The sequence below is a fragment of the Salvelinus fontinalis genome, chromosome 10 (assembly GCF_029448725.1).
Source record: "Salvelinus fontinalis isolate EN_2023a chromosome 10, ASM2944872v1, whole genome shotgun sequence".
NCBI classification, from domain to species: Eukaryota; Metazoa; Chordata; class Actinopteri; order Salmoniformes; family Salmonidae; genus Salvelinus; species Salvelinus fontinalis.
The window spans coordinates 22,693,962-22,711,214 of NC_074674.1; the positions used below are offsets into that span (position 1 = coordinate 22,693,962).

General features: G+C 41.2%; 1 protein-coding gene across 3 annotated transcripts in view; it reads right to left on the reverse strand.

The window, feature by feature from the left end:
- Nucleotides 1-17,253, reverse strand: part of LOC129863834 (microtubule-associated serine/threonine-protein kinase 3-like) — a 176,616-nt gene that overhangs the window by 130,133 nt on the left and 29,230 nt on the right. For 2 of the 3 annotated variants that reach the window (XM_055936138.1, XM_055936137.1), the window contains exons 2-3: nt 13,406-13,559; nt 5,516-5,640 (exon numbers count right to left, since the gene is read on the reverse strand). In XM_055936138.1, coding sequence (XP_055792113.1) covers nt 5,516-5,640; nt 13,406-13,559 — 279 coding nt within the window. The remainder of the gene's footprint in view (nt 1-5,515; nt 5,641-13,405; nt 13,560-17,253) is intronic. The other variant, XM_055936141.1, reaches the window with a different exon arrangement.

Sequence of the window (17,253 nt, forward strand, 5' to 3'; positions counted from 1 at the left end):
TCCTGCCGTCCAATCTGTCTAACATCAGCACTGACATCACCTCTGCAGACCCAATGCAGCTGAAACGAGAGAAACGCTATCTCCAAAGGACATCAGTGACTACAATAAAGAAGGGGAATTCGAGGCCACAAAGCCACAACATCAGGATTATGACAATCTTACAATCAGGCCAGGACAAACGTATTGATTTCCTGTCAAACCTAATCATAGTCAAAAGAGATGTGCCATGCGAAAAGGGAAAGAGACCCGCACACCCGGGGGGCATGACAGAAAAGCGTGAAGGAGGAGAAAAGAGAGAAAGCAATAACAGCCGACCTGCAAGGCAGGGAGCATGGCATGGTTGATAGAGGGAGATAAGTCGTTGCGCTGGCACTGGGGGGGTGGAAGGTGATGAGGATGGGCCAGACTTTGAGAGTAGGGGCCAAAATTCTAGTGTGGCTTTAAGAACATGACGACAGGCTGCGTTTAAACAGGCAGCCCAATTCTGATATTATTTTCACTGATTGGTCTTTTGACCAATTAGATCAGCTCTGCAAAAGATCTGATGTAAAAAGTTCCGATGGGATTGGTCAAAATCAAAAGCCTTTGAGTCTGACGTCCCCAGACAACAATCGAGAAGGAATATAACCTATTGAAAGCCAATACCACGCACCACTGATTATTCAACTAGTGAATAACAAGGAAGTACTGTGGATAGAATGCATACAAATGATTGCGTTAATTGCCATATTTCGCAGTAAGCTCTGGAATATTTTACAGAATTGATGCAAAATCCAGCTCTTGGTAGGAAATCTGCCTTGTAATGAATAACAACCAGAATCCACTGGGAAACAGATGTTTGAATACAAAAAGTAGAGGATAGCTGGAGGAATTGCCTTCTAACGTCATTGCTGTACAATAACAATAGTGAGAGTAGGGAAAATGTTAATTATTCAGCACAAATCATCATCATTATCACACATTCCAATAATCTCCCAAACTGAATCAAAACAGACCAAGTCAACCTCCTCCTGAAACACGAATAAGTTATGCTTTTGACGTCTCTCAATCTGCTCACATTACATTGTCTCTCACACCAAAATGCTGCCAGACACCTTGCTGAACTTCTCAAATCAGAACTTAGCACTTCAAACTCCAATGACCCTTTCCAGAAGTATTTGTGTGTGTTCTAATGATTCTGATCATTTATATTCTCCTCTGAATATTCATATTTCAGCACGAGATCCATGGGCCAAAGCACTTTATAAAGATAGACATTAGATACATCATATACGGCTCAGAGATGGGCAGCCCTAACAGGATCTGCCAATAGAATGGAATAGAATTATGAGAAGGATGTTGTGTTTTCATATATAAAAATTGTGCAACAAAATAGTCCCTGGGGCTAGACAGTCCGATGCTGCAGTGACATTTTAATTTGATGGAACAAAGCCATCTCAACTTTAGCAAGCGGGTCACATTGTGTCAGCGATTGTGATAGCTAACAGATACCTCCTGCTGTCACAGGGACACGCATGATTTAGGTTCATTCTGGAGGGACGTTGGCATAAACTCCTCCAAATGAATTGAGAGGAATTACCTTGTGTGTTCAGTCAGTGCAGAACGATCTGTATCAGTTACTTTCGTACCATATGGGTGAGTTTGGGTGAAGCCCTAGATGTCATTCAAGTCCCCAAAACTCAAGATGCCTTCCATCTGGGAACGCACATTCTAATCTACCTCGTACTGATCCAGGTAAATCCTTGAGCACATATTTTATATCTCAAAAATAACCTGGTTAATAACATTTCTTACTTTTCCAATTTTGTGATCTGGAATTCTGTAGCAATGATCCACAATAATCTGCCCCCCCCAAGAAATCCACCTCTGGTGCAGCAAGTTGTGCATGGTCCCTGACAAACAAAGACCAACCAAAGAAACAAAACCAAAGAAACCGTCCCTAGCAACAAACCAACAGTAGCGTATACAGAGCCTAGCAACTGTTATGTTTGTCTCTCTCAATATACTGTAGACTGTTTTCCCAAGGTCAAATATGTACCACAACTCTAGAAATGGTGTTCCCCTGAAAATGTTCAGATACACCACTATCCGCTCCAAAATATGCTATTAGGATGTGGTCATGCGTCAGCGAGTCGACGTATGTCCACGCCCGACTGTGCGTAAACGGTGGCGAGCAGCATTGAATTTCTTCAGGGAGGCTAGGTAGACATGGAGGCATTTCCAACAGACCGAAAAAGGATCAACGTTACCATCTGTCGTGCCCTGGACTGATACCAAGCTACACACAAATCAGACAACACACACAAACACTCACACAAACATATAAAGATGCCCACGTAAACTTGCGCATACAAACACATATACTCTCACATGCCTGCACAAACACACAGAAAATGTGCAACCCATGAGAGACAATAGATGAAAATGCTGTGCCTCTCTCGGCCCAGTGTAATGACTGTTTGTGCTGCATTGACCCTGGCCTCTGCAATAATTAATTTCAATCAGCCCTCGCTATATGGGGTCTAGGCTCCTGTTTACAGGGTCTGAGGAGAATCTAATAAGATGTGGCAGACTCCAAAGAGGCTCTCCACCCACCTCTTCACACTCACCTTAGGGGATGAGGGCCTGACCTTATGGGAACTTTCTGAAGACCAGACGTTATGGGGACGTGACACTATGGGGACCTGATAATACAGGGTTCAGACTTTCTGGAGACTAGACTTTATATATTTTTTTTATTTAACCTTTATTTAACTAGGCAAGTCAGTTAAGAACAAATTCTTATTTACAATGACGGCCTACCCCGGCCAAACCCTAACCCGGATAAAGCAAATTGTGTGCCGCCCTATGGGAATCCCAATTCCGTCCGGTTATGATACAGCCTGGAATCGAACCAGGGTCTGTACTGATGCTTCTGGTACTGAGATGCAGTGCCTTAGACCACTGCGCCACTCGGGAGCCCCTGATAATATAGGGTTTAGTCTTTCTGGGGATCTGATAATATGGGGATCTGACTGTATGGGGACAAAACACTATGGGAACCAACTAGAGATCGACCGATTATGATTTTTCAACGTCCATACCGATACCGATTATTGGAGGGCCCCAAAAAATCTGGAAACTATCATCTCGAAAACAAGACGTTTATTATTTCAGTGAAATACGGAACCGTTCCGTATTTTATCTAACGGGTGGCATCCATAAGTCTAAATATTCCAGTTACATTGCACAACCTTCAATGTTATGTCATAATTACGTAAAATTCTGGCAAATTAGGCGGCCCATACTGTTGCATATACACTGACTGCGGGCAATGAACGCAAGAGAAGTGACACAATTTCACCTGGTTAATATTGCCTGCTAACCTGGATTTCTTTTAGTTAAATATGCAGGTTTAAAATTATATACTTCTGTGTATTGATTTTAAGAAAGGCATTGATGTTTATGGTTAGGTACACATTGGAGCAATGATACGCACCGCATCGATTATATGCAACACAGGACACGCTAGATAAACTAGTAATATCATCAACCATGTGTAGTTAACTAGTGATTATGATTGATTGATTGTTTTTTATAAGATAAGTTTAATGCTAGCTAGCAACTTACCTTGGCTTCTTCTGCATTTGCGTAACAGGCAGGCTCCTCGTGGAGTGCAATGTAATCAGGTGGTTAGAGCGTTGGACTAGTTAACTGTAAGGTTGCAAGATTGAATCCCCCGAGCTGACAAGGTAAAAATCTGTCGTTCTGCCCCTGAACAAGGCAGTTAACCCACCATTCCTAGGCCTTCATTGAAAATAAGAATGTGTTCTTAACTGACTTGCCTAGTTAAATAAAGGTGTAAAAAAAAAAATTATAATAAATCGGCCAAATCGGTGTCCAAAAAAAGATATTTCCAATTATTATGAAAACTTGAAATCGTCCCTAATTAATCAGCCATTCCGATTAAATCGGTCGACCTCTAGAACCAACACACCTGATCGACTGATGATTAAGCCGTTGGGGCCCCAGTAACCAGGATTGGGAAACTATATTAATGAGGGCCAAACATTCCGATCTGAAATGAAGACCTCACTCTGATCTTATGGATTCCATGTCTTTGGGTAAAGTCCTGTTGAACTTTTACTCAATATCATCATTTTTGTCATTGATTGGAGATTGTGTCTGGGGCAAGGTAAGGCATGTGCAAAGGTTTTTAGTATGTCCCTGTGTCAAATACATTATCTCATCATATGTTGACATAAAACAGCAGTGGGAAGAAAGGTAATTCCTAAAGATGAGGTATCCTGTGAGTATGATCATGAATATAAATACAAATATAGGGAAGTGTGAAAATCTCAAATACTCTATGAATACTCTTTCAATTCATATACATTGAGAATACTATATTTGTTTTTTTCCCCACAATACATTGTACATTGAAGAAGCCCATTGATTCTGATTCACAAATACTAATGTGTCCACCCCACCGTAAGACAATGTGGATCAAACTCAAAACAGCACAGTGGCTCCCTCCAGTGTAGAGAAATATTCAGCACGTTTAATATTGTCTCCGCTGTCTGTAATGCTGTACTGTAAATTGTTTTCGCTAACAGAAACATCCACACATATTAGATAGGATTTGCTCAATCAAGCCTTCTCTGAATCTCCACGTCCAGATGACAGCAAATCTGATTACATGATTTGGGATTTGTAAAATAAAATAAAAACTATAAAAAATAACGACTGAAAACTGTATTCCAAATGTCTGGTTTTCTCCCTTGTTTATGCACTTTGATTGGAAAGTAAGGTAGAGACAGTACACACCTTTTCATTTGTCCAGGTAAATAAATAGAAAAATATAAAACCTCTGAACTGGAATGAGATCTCATAGATGGACATAATTGGCTTAGCTTCAACTTTCAATTACGTTTCACTCGTTTGAAATGGGATGGGACGATATCATTTCCCCATTAAAAGGAAATCTGGGCTTGCTATCGCTTTTGTTATCTGAAAGGATACAGGAGAGATGGGTGATGTCTGACTTAAAGGCTCTTTGATGCTCAAGGTCAAAGTGAGACTAGTCACTGGTGACTGACATCATTTCAGACTGAGGGATTAGACTATCTCTGCTCCAATCAAGATCTCAGACAGATCTCCATCAGAGAATCATCTTATTTTTCTATTTTCCTGAAATCATCATAGATTGCGTATTGTTTGTTTATAATCAAGGACCAGAACATTACGGCTCTGACGAAATATTAATCAATTCTACATTGAGATAAAAGGTAAAATACATTTTGTTTACCATTTTTAATGGTTGGCGTTTCTTTGCTGTGTATTCACTGTACTGTCATGAAAAATGTCTTGCTATGCAAAAAATATGGCTTAAAATATGGCAATAAATAGAAATGTCTGATTAATACGCCAATCAAATATCTGATTAACAATATCCTGGTCTCAACATCAAAGCAGGAGGGTACAAATAATGTGGCAGTGGAATCATGGGAGGTCATTAACAGGATGTACTTCTCACCAGACTAGAGGTGAGAGAGGGGGCTGACTTCCCCAAGGTGGTGGAGCGCATCCGCACCAGGTTGGAGTTCTCCGAGGGGGTCTGCCATGCTTGGTGGGGGGACACATAGGGCAGCAGGTACTTTCCTATAGGACAAGACACAATGGTAGTTACATTATAGAGAGCAGATCATTTCCTGTACAAGACAAACAGTAGTTTACCTGCTCCTGTACGCCTGTCTGTAGTTTCAGTAATATATGTATATTATGAGAAAAGTACAAAGAGAAAAAGAACGCTGTTGCTATTGTGCTTTATCTTTATTTTAAATATTGACTGATTAATTGACTGATTTTATTTTGGGTGTTAAAAAGACCAGGGATACATTCACGCCATGAGGATACCTATTGCCTACTCACACCATTTGCACAGATGAATGAATATCAATGCAAATTCATACCATAACAAATGGCATCGAGTGCTTCACAGAATTGAACTAATCCTGTCCTCCTCCTCTGCTTAGAGAAACAGAGCTGAAGCCCCTAAGATGGCATGGGCTCACACGGGGTATAAGAGGCAGCAGTGAAAGTTAATACACTTATAAGACCAGAGACGCTACAGTACAGGGCATGTTGATGAGACGTTTCCTACGTTGAATCTTAAGATTAACAAGCTCTGAACAAATACATATTTTTCAGGGCAAATATTTCCCCAAGAGTTGTATCCCAGTAAAAGTTCGCTGCATGGTCATTCTGACCTCTGCATTGGGTGCATGCAGCATTTACGGTGATATGGCCTCCGCAGAAGTCAGGGCATTCATACTTCCTGCGCGTCGCCAAGCAGCACAGAGCTGTTGTGAAGGAAGTTGCCAAGGAAGTCAGTTTGTGTTTATACAGGACCTCCCGCCCCCACCTACCGTCAACCAATCATTTAAGTGCTGAGCTATAGGGAGTCCTCTGCATTGTTACAACATTTGAAAGGAGCACGGTGATGCGGTACGGAGCTCAATTAGGCCTCTGCGTACCTCCGGCGCCACCGACCACATTTTCGGATTAAGCATGAATTTGCTCCAACAGTCTCTAGATGGCAGTAGGTCCACAGGTGCTACGATTACAATCAACCACATTTTTTTCAGTTATGAAATCGGCTATGCAATTTAGAGCCCCAACGTGGAGGTGTCATAATATCCATAAAACAGAGGTCAAACAGGGAAATGGTTCCAATAGTTTTTCCACCATTCATTTTTGCCATAGGGAATTTTAGAAACATAAAATAAGGGCTGTGTTTCGTGTAGGATTACACTGGTGTTACGTTTTAATAACCATGTAAATCTCTCTCGGACAAGGTGACTTATCAATATAGTCGGCTATATTTACTTTCGAAAATGCTAATTGGCATCAAAGTAGACATCATGCAAGACTACAAATCCCTGCAAGCTGCTGCACGTCATCGCTAGCTGACACCTTTGCAAACAGTTTTAAATTGTCTTGTGCAAACTTGCACAAGACAGTTCACAGAAATGTCAATTTAAAGAAATGTTGCCCATGGGTATTATGACTCAATGTGGTACTCTATAGAGCCCAAATAATGTTGTGTGTGTGCGTGCAGTCTGGATTATCGTGTCACATTGTGGCATTGAGGCTCCTAGCAGTAATTTAAAATATATATAATTCTCCCTAAAATCGTGTCACCCTCTTCTCATCATCCCTCTTATCCCCTCTAGACTTTCATGTGTGTGTATATATTTCCATTTCCTGTTGAAGGAAGCACGGCAAGTCAGCAGTCAATATGAGAGAATTAACTGCCTTGGCGGAGACGATGAGTGAAAAGGAGGAGCGGAGGAAGAGAGACATTCCTCTCACCTCGATATGACCTAATGTGTTTAGTAGCAAAAGTCTGGTCCTGAGGGGCTGCCGTGTCAGCTGGTTTTGGTCCTTGATCTTTCCTTTTGATCAGAGACTGATTGAGACCTTGGTACTATGGTGTGTGGACTCTGGTAAAGCAATAACAGCTGATTAATCAAATGCCAGGGGGACAAGAATGTCAGCATGTCTCGCTGAACGGGAGTCTGTTGGATGACTGGTATGATGTAGTTGTTGAGCGGCTTCACTGCAAGTGTATTGTATGTTTCAGATATTCAATTTTAAAAAATGAAATAAGGTCAGCATGTGTTGCCTTCAAGGGACTGGAGTTTGATGAGACCTTGTGATTTGTAATGTACAGTGCCTTCAGAAAGTATTCACAACCCTTGACTTTTTCCACATTTTGTTGTGTTTCAGCCTGAATTTAAAATGGATTAAATTGAGATTTGTCGTCACTGGCTTGCACACAATACCCCATAATGTGGAATTATGTTTTTCTAAAGTTTTACAAATGAATTACAAATGAAAAGCTGAAATGTTTTGAGTCGATAGGTATTTACAACCCCTTTGTTATGGCAAGCCTAAACAAGTTCAGGATATTTTTTTTGCATAAGTCACATAAGTTGCATGGACTCACTCTGGTTGCAATAATAGTGTTTAATGTGTTTTTTTTAATATGACTACCTCATCTCTGTACACCACACATACAGATAATTGTAAGGTCCCTCAGCCGAGCAGTGCATTTCTAACACAGATTCTACCACAAAGACCAGGGAGGTTTTCCAATGCCTCACAAGGAAGGGCACCTATTGGTAGATGGGTAAAAAAATATATATATATATATTTTTTCGAATATCCCTTTGAGCATGGTGAAGTTATTACACTGAACCAAAATATAAAACGCAACATGTAAAGTGTTGGTCCCATGTTTCATGAGCTGATCCCAGAAATGTTCCATACACACATAAAAATGTATTTCTCTCAAATTTTGAGTTCAAATCTGTTTACATCCCTATTAGTGAGCATTTCTCTTTTGCCAAGATAATCCATCCACCTGACAGGTGTGGCATATCAAGAAGCTAATCAGCATGATGATTACACAGGCGCACCTTATGCTGGGGACAATAAAAGGCCACTCTAAGATGTGCAGTTTTGTCACAACACGTTGTGAACAGAGTGCCCCATGGTGGCACTTGAGTTATAGTATGGACAGGCATAAAATACATACAATGAACACAATTGCCTTTTATCGATGGCAATTTGAATGCACAGAGAGACACCGGGATGAGATCCTGAGGCCCATTGTCGTGCCATTCATCCACCTCATGTTTCAGCATGATAATGCAAAGCACCATGTCACAAGGACCTGTACACAATTCCAGGAAGCTGAAAATGTCCCAGTTCTTCCATGGCCTGCATACTCACTAGACGTGTACGATGAATGGCACGACAACGGGCCTCATGATCTCATCACGGAATTGCTGTGCATTCAAATTGCCATTGATAAAATGCAAATTGTGTTTGTTGTCCGTAGCTTATGCCTGCCCATACCATAATCCCACCGCCACCATGGGGCACTCAACGTTGACATCAGCAAACAGCTCGCCCACATGACGCCATACACGTGGTCTGCAGTTATGGGGCCGGTTGAACGTACTGCCAAATTCTTTAAAATGATGTTGGAGGTGACTTCCAGTTCCCGCCAACATCCAGCAACTTTGCACAGCCATTGAAGAGTGGGACAACATTCCACAGGTCACAATCAACAGCCTGATCAACTATATGTGACGGAGATGTGCTGCACTGCATGAGGTCACACAAGATACTGACTGGTTTTCTGATCCATGCCCCTACTTTTTTTTTTTAAAGATTTGTGACCAACAGATGCATAGCTGTATTCCCAGTCATGTGAAATCCATAGATGAGGGCCTAATGAATATATTTAAATTGACTGATTTCCTTTTATGAACTATAACTCAGTAAAATCAATAAAATTGTTGCATGTTGCATTTATATTTTTTGTATTTACACTTTGGATGGTGTATCAATACACCCAGTCACTACAAAGATATAGGCGTACTTTCTAACAGAGTTGCCGGAGAGGAAGGAGACCACTCAGGGATTTCACCATGAGGGCAATGGTGACTTTAAAACAGTTAGAGTTTAAAGGCTGTGATAGAGAACACTGAAGATGGATCAACAACATTGTAGTTACTCCACAATACTAACGGAATTGAGTGTGAAAAGAAGGAAGCCTTTACAGAATAAAAATATTCCAAAAACATGCACCCTATTTGCAACAAGACACTAAAGTAATGCTGCAAAACATGTGGCAAAGCAATTCACTTTTTGTCCTGAACACACAGTGTTATGTTGTTTGGGGCAACTCTAAAGCAACACGTTACTGAGTACTACTCTCCATATTTTCAAGCATAGTGGTGGCTGCGTCATGTTATGGGTATGCTTGTAATCGTTAAGGACTGGTGAGTTTTTCAGGATGAAAAAAGAAACGCACAGGCCAAATCCTAGAGGTAAACCTGGTTCAGTCTGCTTTCCACTAGACACTGAGAGATTAATTCACCTTTCAGCAGGACATTAACCTAAAACACAAGGCCAAATCTACACTTGGAGTTGCTTACCAAGAAGATGGTGAATGTTGTAGAGTGGCCGAGTTACAGTTTTGACTTAAATCTGCTTGAAATGTATGGCAAGACTTGAAAATGGTTGTCTACTAATGATCAACTAATTTGACAGAACTTGAAGAATAATGGGCAAATATTGTACAATCCAGGTGTGCAAAGCTCTTAAAGACTTACCCAGAAAGACTCACAGCTGTAATTGCTGCCAAAAGGTGATTCTAACATGTATTGACTCAGGGATTTGAATACTTAAATTAAATGTGTAAACATGTTTTCACTTTGTCATTATGGAGTTGTGTGTGTAGATGGGTGAGAATACAAATACATTTTGAATTCAGGCTGCAACAACAAAATGTGGAATAAGTCAAGGGGTATGAATACTTTCTGAAGACACTGTATATGGGTGGCTGCAAAATGTACATGAATAGCTGCAAAATGCACATGAACGTCTGCAAAATGTAGCCTATATGGGTGGCTGCAAAAGACAAATCAAAACATGCTCAACAAAGTTCCATGTCGACCAACGTATAGTTCTGACCATTAGACCCAGACAGACAGCGATAGAGAGCATAGTCTTCTTTCACACTCACTGCATTAAGATTTTCTTGGTAAACACCTCACCTGATCTGCTCTAGTCTACAGCACTAGGAAGACTTAGCCCAACATGAACACTGACAAATCGCGCAAAACTCAGACCGCTAACTAGCTATAAAGTCTGATTGTCCCTTTGAGTAGGATGCAAAATAAGACGGGTGAGACGATGAGTCTGATCACATTTGATATGCCTGGCAAACATGATGCACATGCTTTGACAAGTTAGAATTCAACAACTTACAGAAGCCCCTTTGTCTGATGTGGGATTTGCAATATGTGGCTGAGGAAGCAAATGTTCGGTTCTGTCTGCGAAGCTGGCACTGCTGAAATTCTGCACTCAACAGCACTGTCAGGACAACTCTAAACTAATTGGGCGCGTGAAGTGGCGATGGAAAATGAGAGCAACAGACGAGTTCAAATGAAACGTCAAAAACAAGTACCAACACATCATGGAGAAGCTAGTCAACACAAGTCAAGACCAACAAAGTAATACCATGGTGAGATGTAAAATGTTCTGTATGCCTATTGTATGTCTGCGTGCATGCGTTTGTGTGTGCACACGTGACGTGGTTGTCCTATACTTCAGGCATCATCCTTTACACATTAACCAACCATTTAGCCTTTCCAATCTCTGGAAATATCCACATCTCCCATATCTCCCGATTTCTTCTCACATGTATGAGAGCCTGCCTGCCTGAATCATGGAAAGATGCTATTACACATGTATAATGCACAGGGACATTACACATGCATGAGCCTTGCATTACCAAAACGTCCTGCCTTTCGAATGGGCCTTTCCTCATGCATTTCAAAGAGGGTGACGGAAATGTGATGTTGAAGAGGATTCTCACCCAACTCCATGTATGGTGACCTCCCAGCACAAAAGCACTTAACTTCAGGTAGGGTTAGGGGGGGGGGGGTAATTTCTCTGTTATTAAACCTAGGGAACATCACTGTGTGTGTGTGTGTGTGTAACGGATGTGCAATGGCTAGCTAGTTAGCGGGTACGCGCTAGTAGCATTTCAATCAGTTACGTCACTTGCTTCGTGGGCAACCGTTGTTGATGTGTGCAGAGGTTCCCTGGTTCGCGCCCGTGTCGGGGCGAGGGGACGACGTAAAGTTATACTGTTACGTGTGTGTGTGTGTGTGTGTGTGTGTGTGTGTGTGTGTGTGTGTGTGTGTGTGTGTGTGTGTGTGTGTGTGTCTTATGGTCACCAATTATTTCAGGTGGAAATATTTTCCCTTCTCCATCGATGCCTTTTCCCTCTGCAACAGTTATCTACCTCGTCACTTAGAAATAGGGCACACCTCAGTAAAAGTCAACATCCTCTGCTTTTCTACTTGCATCCTGTTTAGTAGGGAAAAGTCGATTCACAACTTTTTGAAACGCAGAGGCACAACCTGAACTTGTCCAATGAGAACAAAGATTTTTGTTTCCCCTTTTATGCTACAGTGTGCCCTCCTGAACATGACCCCGGTGTTCTACAACACGTCTCCTCCCCGTGGCATCCGGTGCCTTGCTGTAAGGCCTGGAGGGTCGGACGGTAAAACAGGATGACACACAGAGACAGGAAGGAAAACGATGATCCGGAGATGGCTTCCTCATCAGCACTCATCACACACCAGCCAGGAAAGGAAATCCCTAATTAGTGCCCCGGCCGGAGCACAGCTCCAGGTCACCCCTCACCACATTATTAAACTGGGTAAATCAAGATGTAGCCTAGGCCTATTCACAATACAGGTGAATGCATATTCAATAGGAGTGTGTGCATACATTGAGTAATTGAGCTATTTCATGGGGCAACAGATGAAAAGCAATCTGTTTCCCTACCATTTGGGACTCATTTTATCATACTGATCAACATTTGCATAGAAGAAGCAATCTTTTCTTTTATACAAGTGTGCACTGTCTCTAAGATCCATCATTCACTAACAGCCAGTTCGACGCTAAAGCAAATATGAAAATGATTGAGAGAGACCGGAGGCTGGGAGACGAAGTGAATGAATTACGTTTTTGGTGACAAACAGCTTTGAAATCAGCAACATTTTGCATTAAGGTTTGCATATGATCACAAACAAGGTACTAGGGTAGTGAATTGATGTTAGCTTCAGCTGTAAGCTAGCAAGGAAAGTTAGCCTACAAAGCTGGAAGCGACCGGTATCTCCTTGCATTGTAAAGTGTTCTTGCCTGTAATGGACATTGTTTTGTGAACAATAATTAACACTTTCAACATTTCATGTTGCATTATTCAAGTGTGTTAACTTCTGTGCAGCATGAGTGGCGATGCAGCCCTGACTCCCAGTGAGTGCAGTGGTTCCTCAGGACAGGCTAGAGCTAGGAATAAGTGGAGCAGGCACGACGCTCTCAAACTATAAGAGATTAAATAACTATTTATTTAACCTTTATTTAACTAGGCAAGTCAATTAAGAACAAATTCTTATTCTACAATGTCCGCCTACCCCGGCCAAACCCTCCCCTAACCCGGACGACGCTGGCCCAATTGTGCGCCGTCCTATGGGACTCCCGATCACGGCCGGTTGTGATACAAGCAGGGTCTGTAGTGACGCCTCTAGCACTGAGATGCTGTGCCTTAGACCGCTGCGCCACTCTCAATCAGTAGACAACCTGAGACACATTTAACATTAGTACTGGAAGTAAGAAAAATGATTGTACCAAACCGTTCATGTTCTCGTATCGAAAAGTACAGAGGTTTTGGTATACTGTGGAACACTAGTGTGCGTGCATGCATATATATATATTATTGTGTTTGTGTGTACACTGTATGTGCACCTGCAGGGCCAGGCCCTGTGGTTATTACCTTTGAGAGCGCTCCCTAGGCTCCCCCTACGGAGGTTCTTGCCGTCCTCACAGAGCGGTCTCTTGAATTTGAGGGCGAGGCCCAAGCCGTGGATGACCTCCGGGTTAGTGGACTTCCGGAAGGGCATGGACGGTGGGTACAGGATGTTATCCAACTGCAGGAGAGGAGGAAAGATGGTGGTTATTTTAGGTCAATGGCTCCCAAATTGTGGATCAAGAACCACACTGGTGGGTTATGGCCAATTCATATTGAAGAACCTGGTCGTTTGGAAGCCACAGGGGTTAGGTGAACGGTGGTGGGGCTGAAGGCAGACGTTGGTGATTTTTTTTAAACTTGGTTCTGTATCACTCAAGCCTGATTAGAGATCAATTGTGCGAGCAGAAAACAGTAGACCATACAGTACCTGTTAAGGTGCTGAATTATCATGCAAGCATACAATCCCACGACACAACGATGGTAGAGATTGACTAACATCACAAATAGCCGCCCAGTGAGAGTACGACGTGAGTACAGTAGCTGCACTGTAAACAACTCTGTGCATGATCAAATCCTTGTGTACACAAACAATGTAATATGTGTTGCATCATCCTTGTAAAAAAAGTCCGGGATCTGACTGGGCCACTCAAGGACATTTTAGAGACTTGTCCCGAAGCCACTCCTGTGTTGTCTTGGCTGTGTGCTTAGGGTCGATGTCCTGTTGGAAGGTGAACCTTCACCCCAGTCTGAGGTCCTGAGCAGGTTTCCATCAAGGATCTATCTGTACAATGTGCGTTCATCTTTCCCTCGATCCTGACTAGACTCCCAGTCCCTGCCGCTGAAAAACATCCTCACAGCATGATGCTGCCACCACCATGCTTCACCGTAGGGATGGTGCCAGGTTCCCTCCAGACATAACACTTGGCATTCAGGTCAAAGAGTTCAATCTTGGTTTCATCAGACCAGAGAATCTGGTTTCTCATAGTCAGAGTCCTTTAGGTACCTTTTAGCAAACTCCAAGCGAGCTGTCATGTGCCTTTTACTGAAGAGTAGGTTCCGTCTGGCCACTAACATAAAAGGCCTAATTAGTGGAGCGCTGCAGAGATGGTTGTCCTTCTGGAAGGTTCTCCCATCTCCAAAGAGGAACTCTGTCACCGGGTTCTTGGTCACCTCCCTGGTCAACGGCCTTCTCCCCAGATTGTCCGGGCGGCCAGCTCTAGGAAGGGTCTTGGTGGTTCCAAACTCCTATTTATGAACGATGGAAGCCACTGTGTTCTTGGGGAACTTCAATGCAGCAGAAATGTTTTGGTATCGTTCCCCAAATCTGTGCCTCGACACAATCCTGTCTCCGAGTTCGACGGACAATTCCTTCGACCTCATGGCTTGGTTTTTGCTCTGACATGCACTGTCAACTGTGGGACCTTATATAGACAGCTGTGTTCCTTTCCAAATCATGTCCAATCAATTGAATTTACCACAGGTGGACTACAATCAAGTTGTAGAAACATCAAGGATGATCAAAGGAAACAGGATGCACCGGAGCTCAAATTTGAGTTTCATAGAAAAGGGTCTTAATACTTATTTAAATAAGGTATCTGCTTTTAATTTTACTAAGGTATCTGCTTTTTATTTTACTAAACTGGCTTTGTCATTATGAGGTATTGTGTGTAGATTTATGAGGATTTTTAAAAATCAATTTTAGAATAAAACTAACGTAACGAAATGTGGGAAAAGGGGTCTGAATAATTTCCAAATGCACTGTAAGAGGGGAACGTAACTATATTCAAAAATCACAAGTTGATTTACAACCTGTTTAACACTTTCTCATGGTTGGTGTCTTGACAGATCTATCCAAAATCATGTTACATAAAACATAACATTTCTGGCATTGCAGTTATGGCAGTGTAAGTTGTCGTTATATCATATATTAAGCATTAATCAGTTAAATTAGACATTAAATGTGAACCCTGTATGAATCCTGGATCTTGCTGTCAGAGTTTTTTGTATAGAGAAATTCAGTGTAACTACTTAACATTGTGTTTCCTTATGTTAGGTGGTGAAAACAGTTTAATGGGAACATACATCCCCAAAAATGTATGCAATTGCAAAACATGTTGGTATCTCATTCATTACGCCGGTGAATCAATCAATAAGGGCTGACCCCAATTAGTCGACTGGTCGATTGTCACCCAATAGCTTAAGTATTTTTTGTTATCGAGCAGTAGCAAATATATATACAGTATCAGTCAAAAGTTTGGACACAAGTACTCATTCAAGTTTTTTTTTTTTTTTTACTATTTTATACATTGCAGAATAATAGTGAAGACATCAAAACCATGAAATAACACATATGGCATCATGTAGTAAGCCAAAAAAGTGTTGAACGAATCAAAATATATTTATATTTGAGATTCTTCAAAGTATCTACCCTTTGTCTTGATGACAGCTTTGCACACTCTTGGCATTCTCTCAACACACTTCATAAGTTAGTCACCTGGAATGCATTTCAATTAACAGGTGTGCCTTGTTAAAAGTTCATTTGTGAAATGTCTTCCCTTCTTCATGCATTTGAGCCAATCAGTTGTGTTGTGACAAGGCAATTTTTTAAACTTTTATTAGGATCCACATTAGCTAGCGTTATGGCGTTAGCTAATCTTCCTGGGGTCCAACACCAAACAACAAGACATTACAAACAACCACAATCAGGACTTCAAACATTCAACAAGTAGACAATAAAGATAATTAAAATACCTGATAGGAAACACATTTAACATTCAGTTGATACTTTCTATTTCCTGTCCAGTCATATGGTCTACCACATTAGATGTTTTTTTTATTTTTTCTTGAAGGTGGATGTACTTTTTGCCTGAGAAATATGGATTGGTAAAAAGTTCCATTCAGCTATAGCTCTGTATAAGACTGTAGATTTAAGGCGTTTGTCCTTGGCTTGTTTTAGCTGACCTGGATTTGCCTGTCTGGTTTGGTGGTTATGCGTGTTGCTAGTATGTGCTAATTAGACTGAAAAATATATATATTTTTTAAACATTTAATATAACATTCCTAAATAAAATCAGAAGACTAGATAGTAATTTGTTTTTAACGTGAAGCAATGAAAGATTGATGCATTTGAATAATATTCATTCGGTTAGAGCAATTGAAGAGATAATCTGGCAGCCCTGTTGAGCCATTTGGAGCGTTTAAAAATCTTTCTTTGCTGCAGATGAACATATAACCGGACAGTACTCTAAGTGTGATAGGACCAGGGATTGAATCCCCTGATTCAGAGTGCTAGATGTTACATGCGGTTGAAGTTGGAAGTTTACATACACTTAGGTTTGAGTCATTAAAACTTGTTTTAGAACAACTCCACAATTTCTTATTAACAAACTATAGTTTTGGCAAGTCGGTTAGGACATCTACTATGTGCATGACACACGTCCGATTTTTAAAATATTTTACAGCGAAAACACAACATATATTTGTTAGATCACCACCAAATCCAAAAAACACAGCCGTTTTTCCCAGCCAAAGATGGTCACAAAAGCAGAAATAGAGATAAAATGAATCACTAACCTTTGATAATCAGATGACACTCATAGGACATCATGTTACACAATACATTTATGTTTTGTTCGATAATGTGTATATCTATATCCACAAATCTCGGTTTACATTGGTGCCATGTTCAGAAATGCCTCCAAAATATCAGGAGTAATTACAGAGAGCCACGTCAAATAACAGAAATACTCATCATAAACTTTGATGAAAGATACATGTTTTACATATAATTAAAGATACACTTGTTAACGCAACCGCTGTGTCAGATTTTTTTTTTTTACTTTAGGAAAAAGCATACCACGCAATAATCTGAG